Source organism: Gigantopelta aegis, chromosome 3, assembly GCF_016097555.1.
Source record: "Gigantopelta aegis isolate Gae_Host chromosome 3, Gae_host_genome, whole genome shotgun sequence".
NCBI lineage: Eukaryota > Metazoa > Mollusca > Gastropoda > Neomphalida > Peltospiridae > Gigantopelta > Gigantopelta aegis.
Window position 1 is genome coordinate 92,843,683 of NC_054701.1, and position 18,083 is coordinate 92,861,765.

At 37.2% G+C, this 18,083-nt stretch overlaps 1 protein-coding gene across 2 annotated transcripts in view; it reads left to right on the forward strand.

Annotated features, from left to right (window-relative positions):
• Positions 1-18,083, forward strand: part of LOC121369354 — a 78,689-nt gene that overhangs the window by 52,948 nt on the left and 7,658 nt on the right. For both annotated transcript variants that reach the window (XM_041494380.1, XM_041494381.1), the window contains 14 exons: positions 857-921; positions 1,328-1,506; positions 1,973-2,038; positions 2,640-2,777; positions 4,058-4,117; positions 4,987-5,071; positions 6,215-6,390; positions 6,779-6,925; positions 8,351-8,411; positions 8,913-9,052; positions 11,804-11,985; positions 12,668-12,978; positions 14,513-15,342; positions 17,341-17,768. In XM_041494380.1, coding sequence (XP_041350314.1) covers positions 857-921; positions 1,328-1,506; positions 1,973-2,038; positions 2,640-2,777; positions 4,058-4,117; positions 4,987-5,071; positions 6,215-6,390; positions 6,779-6,925; positions 8,351-8,411; positions 8,913-9,052; positions 11,804-11,985; positions 12,668-12,978; positions 14,513-15,342; positions 17,341-17,768 — 2,868 coding nt within the window. The remainder of the gene's footprint in view (positions 1-856; positions 922-1,327; positions 1,507-1,972; positions 2,039-2,639; positions 2,778-4,057; positions 4,118-4,986; positions 5,072-6,214; positions 6,391-6,778; positions 6,926-8,350; positions 8,412-8,912; positions 9,053-11,803; positions 11,986-12,667; positions 12,979-14,512; positions 15,343-17,340; positions 17,769-18,083) is intronic.

The window sequence follows — 18,083 nt, forward strand, 5'->3', positions numbered from 1 at the left end:
TAGTTTGGTGAGAGCGGCCTTCTGACATAGTCCTAGAGGAAATTGACTTTTTTTTTGCTCTTATTAAACAAATTGATATCAAGTGCAGTATGATAAGTTTTTTAAAAGACTTTTTATAACCACGAGAACTGACATGCCTCTACTGCCACTCACATAAATTAATGTTTGATATCCAACAGATGATGATTAATAAATCTTTGTCCTCTAGTGGTGTCGTTAAACAATACAAATTTGAACTTTTTTGCTTGTGCAAAAGAAAAGACATACTGGGTGCTAGAATAGTTGTTAATGTATTTAATGCTAATTGTTTGGTTAAGTCCTTTAGTGCCTAATGTGTCTCATGATATTAACATGTCCTGATTTTGTTTGTTGTTACATTAGAGGAAATATTCATTAAGTCATTTAACATCATTAGAATGCATTAGAATGCTCCTCATGTTATTTGTTGTCACATTACAGAAGATAGTCATTTAGTGTCTAATGCTTCTCATAATGTGGACATATCCTCATGTTGTTTGTTGTCACATTACAGAAGATATTCATTAAGTCATTTAGTGTCTACTGCTTCTCATGATGTGGACATATCCTCATGTTGTTTGTTGTCACATTACAGAAGATATTCATTCAGTCATTTAGTGTCTACTGCTTCTCATGATGTGGACATATCCTCATGTTGTTTGTTGTCACATTACAGAAGATATTCATTAAGTCATTTAGTGTCTACTGCTTCTCATGATGTGGACATATCCTCATGTTGTTTGTTGTCACATTACAGAAGATATTCATTGAGTCATTTAGTGTCTACTGCTTCTCATGATGTAGACATATCCTCATGTTGTTTGTTGTCACATTACAGGAGATATTCAGCAACACCTTCAGTCCATGCTTTACTTGCTGCGGCATGAAGACAGAATCAAAGTGGTTCGTATGCTTGTACATGTGGCTGTGTGTGTATTTGTGTATAGCAATGTTGAGTAGAATTGAGTGTAAAAACATCAAACACAAAGGAAAGGAAGTGTTTATTATAAAGAAAACAAATGTATCTGTCAATTGTGACATAAAGACATAAATTACAGTTACTGTATTTTGTTGTCCTCAACTTTTTAACCAGCCTTAGAAATATGTTTTTTTGGTAACTGTATATGAATGTGTCATGTGAGAACAATATAATGGTAGTGAACACTGACCACCATCTTCTCATCCTCAACACCTCTTACCCTGCAGTGTGTAACTACCCTTATAGTGGAAATTATGCTGAATAATGTAACTACCCTGAATTGTGTAAATTACACTGAATCATTTTAAGTAATGTACCTGGTGTTTTCAGGCGGTCAAGCTGGAGCAGACTGGACAGGGTCACCAGCGGTACCTGGCGCTCGTGTCGACGGTCGGCCGCCAGGACACGGAGGAATCGGTCATCCTGGGAATCGACTACACAGACCGTGCCAGCGTGGGGCTCGTGCTGCCCCTGTGGGCGGGGACCAAGATCAAACTCAATGGGGATGGGTATGTACCTTCAATATAACATTATGTTTATTATTAGTCTCCTAGTGGTCCAACTGGAGGGAACTGTATATATTATCTCCATCCGTCTGTCTGTCTGTCTGTCCATCCCACATATAGTTTTCTGGATGTTTGTTTTCACAATGCCTTGAGATATTGAACTGAAATTTTGTGTACAGCTTCATCATGTTATGTTACAAATCATGTTTAACTTTCACAACAATTTACCCATTTTTCACATTTATGCCCCTTGAACTTGAATGTGTATGTATTTTTGTGTTTGTGTATTTAAGTGTTTATGTTTGTGTATTTATGTGTTTATGTTTGTGTATTTAAGTGTTTGTGTATTTATGTGTTTATGTTTGTGTATTTCAGTGTTTAGGTTTGTGTATTTCACCATTTGTGTATTTCAGTGTTTAGGTTTGTGTATTTCACTGTGTATTTCACTGTTTATGTTTGTGTATTTCAGTGGTTTCAGTGTGAGTGTTGATGACAAGATCTACTTGTTTAAACCTGTATCCGTCCAGGCAATGTGGTGAGTGTTTTCATTACTTTGAAAATCAGTCTTTTCCCTCAGTCTTTCTTTTTAAATTTAAAATGTTTGTTTTCTCCTCTAAAACATGGACTAATTCCATTACTCATTATGTCACACCACTGGCTAATGACTGATAAAGCATTTGTCACACAGAATCTGGTTAAAACATTTTGCTGCATTTGATTATTGAAAATTAATTTTTTAATTGTCATTTTATAAACTCAGACTATATTACAGATGCTTGATTATCATATTTTTTACAGTTCTATTAGAAATATTTTCTGTCTATCATTTTAATGATTTCTTAAGAGACAGTTAGAAGTTGAGTGGTAGAGTGCTCACTTGATGTATGATATGGTAGAGAATTGTTTATTTCCTGCTAGCCAGTGACTGGCCGTCATGTATTCTGTCCACTTTATAAAGAAACCAATAAAAGATCCCTTGCTGATATTTGGTATATGTGGCAGCAGTGTGTTTTCTTCTCTCACTTTGTATCAGGTGTTGAAATAATGATATGTTAAAGACCAGTAACCATAGTTAAAATGTGTTGATGTTTACTGTCTACATTCCTTTCTATTAATCAGTGTTTGTGTTTGACCAGGTCCGCCCTGCAGTGTGTCCAGAAGGCGGTCAGTCTGGCGGAGGAACAGAGATACATCCCGGGGGGGTTGACTCACACCTGGGTCGAGTACTACAACGCCAAGATGGACCGCTCCGACTGCACACTCTTCAGACAGTGGTACGTATGGGGCAGGCTTTGGATAGTACTAAACCAAATATCTTCTGGACGGGTCAAAGTTCAAGGTGCTCCCAACTTTTGATAGAGCAGTTAATACTATAAGTCGTGTCATTGATGATAAATGTTGTAAAACCAAATATTTTTATCTGGGCAAAAAATGTATGCAATTTTATTTTGTCTAGTAACACTGTGTCAAGTAGCCTTGTGCTTGAAACATGTATGCGGTACCTGTAAAAAAAGAAAAATACTTTGTGCGAAACTAGGCTAGTCATAGATGCTACCCATTTTTTCTGAAATTAGCAGCTTAACCCCCCCCCCCCCCCCTCCTAATTTTTTCTGATTTACTTTAAGGGTGAGGGGTGGTAGTATTTATATCTGTGGTGTATATGTCGATTGATACGTTGCAGGTAGGAGTTTTAGCCACATATGTTACTATTGTTGTCTATGGAATTTTATTTGGTGGTATACACCCTTAATACCAGTTCTTGAACCACTCTATTTACAGTAAGCTACTACCTCCTCACTTGTACTTGATATATCACAATGTTAAAAATGTGTTTATTTGGTGGTATACACCCTTAATACCAGTTCTTGAACCACTCTATTTACAGTAAGCTACTACCTCCTCACTTGTACTTGATATATCACAATGTTAAAAATGTGTTTATTTGGTGGTATACACCCTTAATACCAGTTCTTGAACCACTCTATTTACAGTAAGCTACTACCTCCTCACTTTTACTTGATATATCACAATGTTAAAAATGTGTTTACCAAAAAAAAAAAAAAAAAAAAAAAAAAAAAAAGGTTTTTCAGAGGTCCAAGCAATGTTTATTTTTATATTTTGAAGATAAATATATTTCAGAACACACAATCACTTGGAAAGCAAATTTAAAACAAATTATTTGTATTTGCTCCAAATCAATCTACCCATGATTAAAAAAGATACTTTGTATTTCTCTATATGAAACAAAGTTTTGAACAATGCTTTGATTTTACTTTGTATTAAAACTCGTACATTTTAAAGGAAAACATGTTAGTTTGTATGAAAATATTGCACGGTGTATTTTCAGTAAAACAAATGTATAATCTATTTTAAGCTGCATTTGCTGAATTACTTTTAAAACATGTTTTATAAAAAATTAACCATTAAAACGAAGAACATAACACATTTTATCAAAGTGTACCTTATTTTAATCTTTACCATACAAATCATGATACTTTCGTAGTTGACGAACACCTGGATCGTATTTTCACTCGGATGTTGTTTATATTTTCAGGCGTGTTATGGAGGGAATTGAAATCTTTGGACCCAATGCCGTCACTGATTCTGATGATGAGTATGTTATTATTGTAACTCAAAATTCAAGTTACTTTTTAAAAAATTAATAATAATTTAAGAAAGTTTAGATTTATGCTTTTATTTACATTGGGTTTTTTTAACAATTTTGAAAATGCAAGTGATTATCATTGTTCTATAGCTGTATTGGTGGTATTTACTAATGAAGGATATGCTATACTTAACATTTTATACATAACATTTTATTGATATTGATTAGAATAGTTTTTATCTAAATTGGGGGGGGGGGCAGGATGTAGCCCAGTGGTAAACTGCTCGCCTGGGACCATTTTTCGTTCCAGCCAGTGCACCACGACTGGTATATTAAAGGCCATGGTATGTGCTATCCTGTCTGTGTGATGGTGCATATAAAAGATCTCTTGCTACTGATGAAAAATGTAGCAGGTTTCCTCTAAGACAGTATGTCAGAATTACCAAATGTCTCACATCCAATAGCCGATGATAAATAAATCAATGTGCTCTAGTTAAACAAAACAATTTTTTTACAAAATTGCAGTATTTTAAACTTGAATTTCTTAATATTGAAACCAATGTAGAAATATAATAAAATCACTCAGGACCTTGTCTTTTCTCTTTTTAATAGAATACCTGCCACACCTTTTATGTTTTAAAATTATGATAATGCTAATAACTATGGTTTGACAATCACCATAAATATGTTTATGTAATTAGTTTACATGGCTTATTTCAAAGGATATTGATTTTGGATGAGAATGCTTGTTATATGCAGTATTTGTTTCATATGCATGAATAATATATGGTCATATTAATCTGTCATTCCCCAATTGACAATGAGTCCGATACAAAATTATGTAAATTGTGGTTAAAAAGGTGACAATGTATTTTCAGCAATAAAGCCATGCAGCTGAAGATCAGCGCCAGTCTGAAGGAAGTGATGATGTCCGTGGATCTCGATGAAGCCACATCCAAGTCCGTACGTTTATTTCTCTCATATCTCAAACATTTTCCTCCTTTCTACTTAATCAGTTTTTGTGTCACATAAATTTAAATCATTCTATAAAAGTGAAACAACTGTTCAAACACCAGTCTGTCATATGATAGAGAAACAACTTTTTAAAACACTGGTCTAAATTATTCTATTGTAAGTGAAACGAATGTTCTTCACTCTCCTGATTAAAATGGTGTGGGATGTAGCTCAGTAGTAGAGCCCTCGCCTAAGGTGTGACGGGTTCAATCCCTCTTGATGGAATCGGGTTATTTTCTGTCCCAGCCAGTGCTCAATGATTGGCCATGGCATGTACTGGCTTACTGCACATGGATAATGTATATAAAACATCTCATGTTGGTTCTTTCATTCACTTGACCAAGTGTCGGAATAAGTTACTCTATGTTAGGCCCACTTTCCATAAACAAGATTCCACATGTGTTTTATTGTGTGTGTTTCCGCGTGTGGAAATGTGCTTTTCCAAATCTACATTTTCTCAAGTGTATTACTTGATGTACTTTAAGCCAAAAGTAAATACTTCACGTTGTGACGTCACTGTACTGAAAAACTCCTCATTGATCACTCATCAATCAACCTTTTTCCCCCAGCATGCTGAATACTAGCGTGCAGAATCACATATATGGAAAAAGTCCTATGTAAAAAAAAACAAACAAAAAACATTATTTAACAACGCACTCGACACATTTTATTTATGGTTATATGGTGTCGGACATATGGTAAAGGAAAACACAGATATTGAGAGAGAAACCCACTGTCGTCACTTCATGAGCTACTCTTTTCGATTAGCAGCAAGGGATCTTTTATATGCACCATCCCACAGACAGGGTAGTACATACCACAGCCTTTAATATACCAGTCGTGGTGCACTGGCTGAAACAAGAAATAGCCCAATGGGCCCACCGACGGATTGATCCCACACCGACCGCGCATCAAGCGAGCGCTGTACCAATGAGCTACATCCTGCCCCAAGTCCTATTTAAATGCACTGTATCAATAAACTCATGCACGGAATCGTGTTAATGGACACCAAATAGCCATAGTTTAAAATATACCGTGGTGATGCTGAACTCTTCTTTCCTTCCGGATTATATTATTTATGTGTTTCTTCAGCTGCGCACAGCTGTGGAGGAAAAGTTGGGAATGTCTCTCAGTGACTACCGGAGTTACTTCGACTCGGAGATGATCCGAATCCTCGGCCAGATGGACTCGCCCACCATGATCCTCGACTTCCTGTTTCTCGGATCCGAGTGGAATGCATCGAATCTTGAGGAACTACGGAGCAATGGGTAAGTCTAGTTTTAGTCAACATGAGCTTCTTCTCGTTATGTTTGTGTCAGACATTTGCAGTGAAAAATCGAAAATGTATTTTATCATATAATGTCATTCTTTCTGTTTAGGTGCAGGATTTAGCTCAGTTGGTTGAGCGCTCACTTAAGGTGTCATTAAACAAAACAAACTTTGACTTTTCTGTCTCTTTAAGATGACAACAAGAATTTCTTGTTGAAAACGAGAAAACTTTTAATTTCTTTTCATTTATAAACCTTGCGTCCGTCAAATATTAAGATTATGTTAATGATTATGATAATGATAATTCAAAATATTTTATGTTTCATCTTTGTAAATGAGATTGACTTAGAAAATACTGAATTTAAATGATTCTTGTTTGTTTTGTAGTATTGGCTACATTTTGAACGTGACGCGTGAAATTGACAACTTCTACACTGGGATCTTGTCGTACATGAATGTGCGAGTCTACGATGAACCGGAGTCCGAGCTGCTCAAACACTGGGAGAAGACGTACAAATACATCAACAAGGCCAGGTGAGTCACACACAGGCGTCGGCTCTTACCAGGTTAACAAATAACTGGATAACACCACGGGGTGGGGCATAGCCCAGTGGTAAAGCGTCCGCTTAACACACGGTCAGTCTGGGATTGATCCCCATTGGTTGGACAATTTGGCTGTTTCTCATTCCTGCCAGCTCACCACGACTTGTATGTCAAAGGCCATGATATGTGCTATCCTGTCTGTGGGATGGTGCATATAAAAGTTCCCTTGCTACTAATGGAAAAATGTAGCGGGTATCCTCTCTAAGACTGTCTCAGAATTACCAAATTTTTGACATCCAATAGCCAATGATTAATAAATTAATGTGCTCTAGTGGTGGCGTTAAACAAAACAAAATGGATAACAGCACTAAAACAAGACTGAGGTGCCTGTATATTATTCAACAGAGCAAAAACACCTAGCAGACTGAGGTGACGTTGAAGAGTACCACTATTCAAAGAAGTGACCCTCGTATGAAGTTTAGGTCCCATTGTAGAGTACAGATAGTCAAAGGAGCAAAAACAAATATGAATCGGATGTGTCACTTTATAGTACCATTCTTGAAGGGAGTTCAAATCTATATCCAACTACGGTGCTGCCATGGATGTTGCACAAATATGTAATTACGATAAATGTACAGTTTTGTGGTACTGTTGTCATGGATGATGGTAATTATTGTGGCTAGAGAGGTGGTGGTATTTTATCTTGTTGCAAAGCTGTTCTGTGGGGAAGCATGATTTTTTATTTTTTTTATTTTTTTAACAAATAGTAACTAAAAAACAGAAATAATAATAATTAAAAAATATATATATATTTTCAGAAAGCAAGAGTCTAAAGTGCTGGTTGAATGTGTGATAGTAATGACTGACTAAATGTATATTTTCAGAAAGCATGGGTCTAAAGTGCTGGTTGAATGTGTGATAGTAATGACTGACTAAATGTATATTTTCAGAAAGCAAGAGTCTAAAGTGCTGGTTGAATGTGTGATAGTAATGACTGACTGAATATTTATTTTCAGAAAGCATGAGTCTAAAGTGCTGGTTGAATGTGTGATAGATAGTAATGACTGACTAAATGTTTATTTTCAGAAAGCAAGAGTCTAAAGTGCTGGTTGAATGTGTGATAGTAATGACTGACTAAATGTATATTTTCAGAAAGCATGGGTCTAAAGTGCTGGTTGAATGTGTGATAGTAATGACTGACTAAATGTATATTTTCAGAAAGCAAGAGTCTAAAGTGCTGGTTGAATGTGTGATAGTAATGACTGACTAAATGTATATTTTCAGAAAGCATGAGTCTAAAGTGCTGGTTGAATGTGTGATAGTAATGACTGACTAAATGTTTATTTTCAGAAAGCATGGGTCTAAAGTGCTGGTTGAATGTGTGATAGTAACGACTGACTAAATGTTTATTTTCAGAAAGCATGGGTCTAAAGTGCTGGTCCACTGTAAGATGGGAATCAGTCGATCAGCTTCTACTGTAAGTGTTGCAGTGTGTTTCTCTTTGTTATTTTGTGATGAGTTATCTCAGCAGTATTTTATCCTGAAGTCATTTAAACTTACACAGTTTGACAGATCCACTGTTTCATAATGTTTTCCTCAGTGTTTTTTTTGTTTAGTTTTTTTGTTTTTTTAAATTAACGGATTCTGATTTCTTACTCCATGCCCCTGGTAGTATGATAATAAATGATACATATGGTATTGTACTGTTACTACTGTTTTAATCCACAATAGGCTAGTGAGTTTCTTCAATGTTTTGGGTGGTTTTCTTTAACAAATTCTGCTTTCTTATTCCATGGTAGTATAATACTAAATAATACATATGGCACTGTACTGTTACTAAACATTTGTGTTCATCCACGATCTGAAATGTCGACTTGTTATATATTATAACCTGAGTATGACTGCCATTCTTATGGTATAAGCCAATATCCTGCATCATTAACTAGTTAATCTGTATGTAATTTCCGTCGTGCTGCAGGTGATAGCCTACTTGATGAAGGAGAACCGGTGGTCTCTGGAGAAAGCGTTGGAGTTTGTCCAAGAGAAGAGAGGTGTCATCAATCCCAACTCTGGTTTTCGTGAACAGCTCACGACATATGAAGGAATGCTAAAAGCCAGGTTAGTCTACATCATAACACAGCAGTTAGGCAGAGTTTCATTAGAAACTGTATGGTCACTATCACAGCAGTTGGGGAGCATTTCATTAGAAACTGTACAGTCACTATCAAGCAGTTGAGGAGCATTTCATTAGAAACTGTACTGTCACTATCACAGCAGTTGGGGAGCATTTCATTAGAAACTGTACTATCACTGTCACAGCAGTTGGGGAGCATTTCATTAGAAACTATGGTCACTATCACAGCAGTTGGAGAGCATTTCATTAGAAACTCTGTACGGTCACTATCAAAGCAGTTGGGGAGCAGTTCATCAGAAACTGATGGTCACTATCACTGCTGTTGAGCAGCGTTTCATCAGAAATCAAGCGGTCACCAAGCTTCTAAAACATGCACACATCAACTCAAGTATTATTTTTTACTTTTTTAGACAGGGAAAAATAACATGTGTCGAAATTATTTCACGTGCACAACGAATGACATAATTTTGGGAAACGACGTCATAACCTAATGAGGCTTCCCAAGTCTTACCTCAGTGTAATCGCTTTCCAAAATGACATCATTTCATCGTATCCTTCTAGTTACGTTTGAAATATTTTGACACGGTCTGTGTTATTAATGAAAATAAGATTTTGGACAATGTGGATAATAAATAGAGGTTATTACCAGAGTGTTTTTCGGTATCGTCAATATCATATATTAGGAATACATTATTTTTATTCCTAATATATGATATTGACGATACCGAAATACACGAGGGTAATAATCTCTTTATCATATAAGCTCAAGCTTAATACAACATGTTTTTGTAAACTGTACATGCAACTTTAATTCCAGTCTGCCATTACTAGATATTCAAATGATGTAAGAATATGTGGCGCGCTGTATTTTTGAATGGAAATGACGACAAACTCGAATGACGTCATTTTGGATGTCCTTACATCAAAATAAAGTTATGCCTAACGTTTTTTGTTTTCTGAACGCTGGACAGCTTTCAATGTCAAATTGCCATTGAAATGTTTTTATTTGATGACTATGAATGCATACGTCAATCATGGAGTGTCGCCCAAGTACGTTTGCTTAAAGGTCAATAAACCTAGTGCCAAGACCTCGACTAATTTACATCTAATTTGCAAAGTTATCAAATTCTCAAAGTATGTGATCTGAAAAATATCACATACTTTGATTGCACTGAAAATGTAAGATATTATATGATAAAACAAATTATTACATTCACATGCTTTTACGAAACTCATGTCAGGATTCTTGTATTGCCTGAGCAACACACAAGCCATGTAATAATCTCTATTTGTGTCTATATCACCATATGATCTATTGTAAAATAAGATCAGATGTCGGTCAACATTACATCAGTCAAGTTCACAAAATATCTTGATGGTAATCTTTTTATTAAAAACAAAAGGTCTTAATATATAGATGGGTTTTTTCATTGGCTATTGTTTTTTGCAGATTATCCAAAACATAATACTGTGTATCATGAATATATCTGTCTCCAAAATACAGGTGTCATCCCAGTAGATTAAAAATGATAATTTTATTAAGAAAGAAAGAAAGAAGTGTTTTATTTAACGACGCACTCAACACATTTTATTTACGGTTATATGGCGTCAGACATATGATTCAGGACCACACAGATTTTGAGAGGAAACCCGCTGTCGCCACTACATGGGCTACTCTTCCGATTGGCAGCAAGGGATCTTTTATTTGCGCTTCCCACAGGCAGGATAGCACAAACCATGGCCTTTGTTGAACCAGTTATGGATCACTGGTCGGTGCAAGTGGTTTACACCTACCCATTGAGCCTTGCGGAGCACTCACTCAAGGTTTGGAGTCGGTATCTGGATTAAAAAGCCATGCCTCGACTGGGATCCGAACCCAGTACCTACCAGCCTGTAGACCGATGGCCTGCCACAACGCCACCGAGGCCGGTATAATTTTATTAAATACAAAATGTCATACACAGAAGTGGAATTTAAGTAAATTTATTTGTGAAGCACTTAGAATTCGGGAGGTATTCTGTAATAGTTGATTCAAGTCATTTGGTTAGTATGCATAGATATTATGATTGATCTTCATATTTCATATGTATGTGTTGATGTCTGCGCCACTCTTCTTGTAACAGGGTAGTCAACCCTAACAATGAAAATAAATAAATAATAAAATAATAATAATATATACATGTAACTCTATAATGTATAAAGTTAAAATTCATATAAAAATATATTATTAAGTTTTAAACCATACTAACTCAGAGAACTTTTTTGAAACAAAATTCAATTTAAATAAAGAAGTTTATTTATTTTATCAGCTAATTACATAGGCTAAATAGTTTTTTACAATGCAGGTATGAAGACAACCGAGAGAACAACCAATGTAGAGAACGCATAGTTCTACCTTTAGTATTGGTGTACTGCAATATCAATTACTTCAATAGCAATGCAGCTAAGCCTGTTGTTTTCATCCCTGTATTAAAACTGAGATTAATCTATATAATTTGCTGGCAATTTGTTAAGAAACTTTGTTATTTACATCGAAATATTTAGTAAAAAAAGGTTTTTTGAGTTGATATGGGTTTATAACTAAATAAATAAAAAAATTAAAATCTTTTAATATAACATTTAACATGATTCATTATAGAGTTATAGGCCAATTCACACAACGGACTATAGTAAATGTTCACCACAGAAATGGGTTCCATGTATTATTAAACTGAACATCTTTCATCTTTTCTCAGTGACCAGCGTCATGTGTTCCACTCGACAGAGCCAAGCCTGGGCAATGTTGATGAGGAAGACGAGGAGGTGCCCCCCGCGAACGAAGACATTTTTTTAGGAGGGGGTCTGTTTCACTCATCCCCTGACTGGCCACATGACGAGCTGGCCTCGGAAGAGGAGATCCTTCGCCGTCTCAAACTAGGTACACACAGGGGACTATTTCAAAGTCTTAAACTAGATACCAGCAGGGGACAGGGTTTCAGAATTGGTTCGCATGTTATTTTAAACAAGAAAATATAGTAATTTTAATCTGTTAAAAGACTGTTAGCCAATATAGCCCAGTGGTAAAACACTCGCCTGATGCACAGTCGTTCTGGGATCAATCCCCGTAGGTGGGCGCATTGGGCTATTTTTCATTCCAGCTAGTTCACCATGACTGATATATTCTGTCTGTGGGATATTGCATATAAAAATCTCTTGCTACTGATGGAAAAATGTAACGGGTTTCCTCTCTAAGACTATATGTCAAAATTACCAAATGTTTAACCAATGCCAATGATTAGTAAATCAATGTGTTCAAGTGGTGTCAGTAAACAAACAAACTTTACTGTTAGCTGGATGCATGTTACCATGGCTGCAAACTCAGGACAGTCCCATTAATATTTTATTCTAGATGGTATATTTATTGAAGAAAAAAAAAATGTTTTACAAATTCCAAATAGGAATTTTATTTTTTACTTCACCTGGCCTCAACACAAATGCATATTCCCCTAAAACACCTCAAGTTTTCTCCAATTTTGATGTTGGACCTTAATATTGCAAAACAATCCTTAGTTATTGTAATGGGAGTTTGATCAGTTCTGGTATTTGTTTGTTTGTTGTAGAGAAAGGTCAGGGTGATAATGACGATGTGATGATGGAAGCAGACCTCGAAACTGGATCCCGTAGCACAGACTCCCTGGAAGAGTCCCTGCCTGACATCCCCTCCCCCACCCCGGACCAGGACCTGAAGAAGAAGACGACATCTTCTGGTGAATACCACTTTCAGCCGGATCTCACTGGTTGTTTCATCGTGAGTGGGGCGGTGGCAGGAAGCGAACCTGCTGTGATGGACGAATCTTCAGACGGAAGTACCGATGACGAACTCATGGACTGTGGGGAGGACACCCGGGAGGAAACGGCAGCAGGGTCTGAGGTAAAAAATTGAATATTTAAAATTAAAGTCACACTTGCAAAATAAATATAATTGTGCTATGGAAAGTTTACTAAATTGATATAGACATAACATGTCACAAATGTAAAAATCATTTGGTTTAGATCAAAACTATTTATGAACACATCAAAGGCCATGCAGGGTTCGTACGCGCCAGGAAAACCCTTGAAAATCCTTGAAAATAAACTAATGTATTCCAGTGCTTGAATACCCTTGAAAATCATCTTGCGGTCTGGAAAACCCTTGAAAATTATAATTTGATGTCAAATAAAATATAAACGCCTAAAACAGAGGCTTTATTTACTTTATTTAACATGTAATTAAATTATTTGTTTCATTTCCGCGATCAAATGCCAATCGTCCGGCCAATCGATGTTTACCGGCTCAGTTGACGCGTGAATGTTTGTTGTTGTTTTTTATCTCGCAATGCGAGAATCACGCGGCCACGAGATCCAAGCAACAGCGTTGCCATATTGGAAAAGAAAGTTTGTCACTTTTTGCAGCTGGGTATATAGCAAGTTCAGGGAGCGTGTCAAGTTAATGAATCTATTGTAAACGACCTGTGGAAACTCGGTAAGGTCCTGGAATTTTGGTAAAGTTGACCTGGAAAGTGCTTGAAAAACCCTTGAATTTTTACTTCCTTTAAGTGTATGAACCCTGGCCATGGTATGTGCTATCTTGTTTCCTCTTGAAGACTTTATGTCAAATTACCAAATTCTTAATATCCAGTAGGTGCTCTTGTGGTATCGTTATACAAATCAAACTTTAACTGCTGTGTATTATTTTCCATTATAACTGTGCTCTATAACTTTACATAAATTACATTGTAACTGTGATCTATAACTTTACATAAATTACATTGTAACTGTGCTCTATAACTTTACATAAATTACATTGTAACTGTGCTCTATAGCTTTACATAAATTACATTCTAACTGTGCTCTATAGCTTTACATAAATTACATTCTAACTGCTCTATAACTTTACATAAATTACATTGTAACTGTGCTCTATAACTTTACATAAATTACATTATAATTGTGAATCAGGTGTTTAAAAGGCTGTCATGTACATTCACCATTTCAGTAACCTACATAAACTGCTACAAGCGAAGGGGACTCGAGGTTTCATCTCGGACCTTCTTTCTGTCTATCTGTCTGTCCCACATGTAGTTTTTCCTTTTTTTTTCTTTTTTTTTAACAATGATATTGAGCTGAAATTTTGTGTATAGCTTTACAATGTACAGTAACAGATCAAGTTTTACTTTCCTGTCAATATATCCAGTCACAGAGTTATGACCCTTGAAGTTGGGTGATATAAAAAAACCCAAACAATTCTGGACTTTTGTTTTGCAATGCCTGAAGATATTGAGATGGAATTTGTATGGGTGATTTACCCATTTTTCACAATTCTGGCCTTTGAACTTAGGAGATATGAAAATTTGTTGGGCCTGATAGGGGATGTGTATTGCTTTGGCAGTACTCTCAGAATGCTTGTTTATTCTCTCATCCTGCAGGTGCCTGTTATTGTGGAGCCTGTGCGGGAGCTGCTGTTTGTCGACACGTCGGCCGGTCAGTCGAGAATCAAACCCGACAACAGCTGGATCAAACTGGACATCGACACCTCGGAATCCACCGATGACCCGGCTGCTGGTGAAGATCAACAAGACGCTAGTAAACCGGTGTTCAGAATCTCGGACGACGCCGAGTCTCCAGTGGCAGATGTGTCCCACCCAGAGACCTACCTCAGTCAGGCAGTGGTGCCTAATCTGGTGAGACCCACTGACAAATCAGAACTAACCGCCGCAGCAGAGAGTGTGACAGACTCACCACATGACCATGTTGCCTTGGATGCGACAGAGACGGTTAGTGAACCGATAAGCGATGTGGATGAAGTGACTCTACATGCGGACGATGTCAGAGAGTCAGGTGTTGATGATGAGACTTGCACCTCATCTCTGTTGGACAGACAGATGGAGTTAGGAGTTAAACAGTATTATGCTCAGGAGCAAATACCCTGGTTCCCGGGAACAGTTCAGAAAATAAAACAGGAAATCTGCAAATCCACGGTCGCGTGTCAGCCATGTGACGGTGCTGTTGTGGACGGTGCTCACTTCGAAGGGAGTCTGGAGTCTGAGAGCGAGGTGTTGGTGTCGGCGTATGTTACAGCAGTTAACACACAGGAGCTGCACACGTCCCGGAGCTGTGTGGAGCTGCACACAATGGAGGGGATGGAGCGCCCGGCCAAGAGGAGGCGGCGCCCGGTGTCGGTATATGAGAAGGAGGAAATCCCTCTACAGCAGGGGCTAGTCAGGAAAACCACACTGGAGATCGAGGAGAAACACAGGTGAGGTTAACATATAACACAGGTGAGGTTAACATGTAACAGGCAAGGTTAACACATAACAGAGATGAGGTTAACATGTAACACAGGTGAGGTTAATATGTAACAGAAGGAGGAGATCCATGTACAACAAGGGCTAGTTAGGAAGATCACACTGGAGATGGAGGAGAAACACAGGTGAGGTTAACGCGTAACACCAGTAGGTTAACGCGTAACACCAGTGAGGTTAACGTGTAACACCTGTGAGGTTAACATGTAACAGGTGAGGTTAACACGTAACACATGTGAGATTAACACAAAAATGGGGTTAACACGTAACATAGATGATGTTAGCACGTAACACAGGTGAGGTTAACACGTAACACAGGTGAGGTTAACACGTAACAGGTGGAGTTAGCACATAACACAGGTGAGGTTAACATGTAACACAGGTGAGGTTAACACAAAAATGGGGTTAACACGTAACATAGATGATGTTAGCACATAACACAGGTGAGGTTAACACGTAACAGGTGGAGTTAGCACATAACACAGGTGAGGTTAACACGTAACACAGGTGAGGTTAACACGTAACACAGGTGAGGTTAACACTTAACACAGGTGAGGTTAACACGTAACACAGGTGGAGTTAGCACATAACACAGGTGAAGTTAACACGTAACACAGGTGAGGTTAACACGTAACACAGGTGGAGTTAGCACATAACACAGGTGGAGTTAGCACGTAACACAGGTGAGGTTAACACGTAACACAGGTGGAGTTAGCACATAACACAGGTGAGGTTAACACGTAACACAGGTGGAGTTAGCACATAACACAGGTGAGGTTAACACAACACAGGTGGAGTTAGCACATAACACAGGTGGAGTTAGCACATAACACAGGTGAGGTTAACACGTAACACAGGTGGAGTTAGCACATAACACAGGTGGAGTTAGCACATAACACAGGTGAGGTTAACATGTAACACAGGTGGAGTTAGCACATAACACAGGTGAGGTTAACACGTAACACAGGTGGAGTTAGCACATAACACAGGTGAGGTTTACACAACACAGGTGGGGTTAACACATAACAGGTGAGGTTAATACATAACAGGTGAGGTTAACACGTAACACAGGTGAGGTTAACACAACACAGGTGGGGTTAACACGTAACACAGGTGAGGTTAGCATGTAACATAAGTTTAATGCTAGTTTTAATGGTCGTAACTGGTAGGAGGAGGAGGTAGAGTGTCATGAAAAATTGCCTCTTGTTAGTTTCGTCTTTTTCAAAAGTTCTATGACAACAGAGCTCGAACTTAACGATGGCACTGGAGTAAAAAAAAAAATTTTAGTGCATTAAAGTGTTATCATTATTATATGGTAACCAAAATTGAAACCTAGATGTACTAGTTCCCTCTTGAAACAGGATATATATTAAGCTTCAAAAGTAATCAAGTTTAGGCAGGTTTCACTGTACTTAAAAAAAAATTGACCTAGAATAAAAATAGTTTCTGGCACTCGTCTTTTTGTAGGTGTTTTTTCTCACATGAGTCTCAAGAAAATCAATCCATGGAACGAGCTTTAGTGAGCTATGATTGATTTTCTTGAGGCAAGTATCAGAAAAACATCTACAAAAAGATGAGTGCCAGATTTATTTACTAGTTCAATCAGTCTTATAATTTTAGTGCAATTATTATAAAATTGACTGTATTTTATTTTTGTACTGTGACGGTATATATTACATCACGGAAGGAATGCATGCAGTGTTACATATATTAGGTGACATTACGTACTAACTTGCTTACAGAATGACTAACTTGCTTACAGAATGATGTAATCAGTGGTTAGCTGTGGCCGTCTACCTCATAAATGATGAGACGAATTAACCAATGAAATATGCATAATACTGTCACATTACAGTTTTCTAGCACCATTCTACTGGTTGATTGAACTAGAAAAGAGGTATTAGAATTTTGAATATTAGTTAAAATTGTTACCAAGTTGTAATTTCTTTCAGACTGTTCAGTGGAGAGGCAGACCGGATTCTGTTTGGTGATATGAAACCCATCCAGCGGTCGGCCAGTCTGAAGGAGGAAAGATCATCTTCGAAATCTCGCAGATCAGAGAGAAGGAAAACATGCGGGCCAATTATGTCTCCACCCATGTTAAAATCTCAGCCAGACTTTCGTGTGGACGATACGCATCAGCAACAAATTGCCACAGCTGATTTATGTGTGGACACTTGTTTAAATGTGAACGCTGTTGAAAGTGCTCCAGTGTGTGATTCTGAGACTGTTGTAGAAGATAAGATATTAATGAGAAGTGAGGATGTGCAGTGCGAGAGAGAGAGTGATATGGAGTGTGGCAAGTCAGAAGAATTCCTCGTCAGGTATGGAGACGAACTTGTTCCCTTGGTGAAAGGAAAAGTAAAGAAACAGACGCAAGGTATTGGTGAAGAATATTTTACTTTTTAAATTAAAGAGTTATTAAAACTATAGTTTACTGAAAGTTGATATCTCATCTCATAAATATCACTTTGTGCCCTCTCATCACCTTTTGTGAAATATTCGTCATTTTTTGGTTTGTTCAGTTGCTACAAAAACAAGTCTGTTTTTGCCATTTTAAAAATAAATCCAACATTATAGTATTTTTAATACACATTTTCTCTAGTCTTAAATCATTTCAGTATCATACCAAATTTGAGACCAAAATAGTAATTGCTTCTGATTTTGTAGACTCAGGTCAGTTTTTTATCTTGAA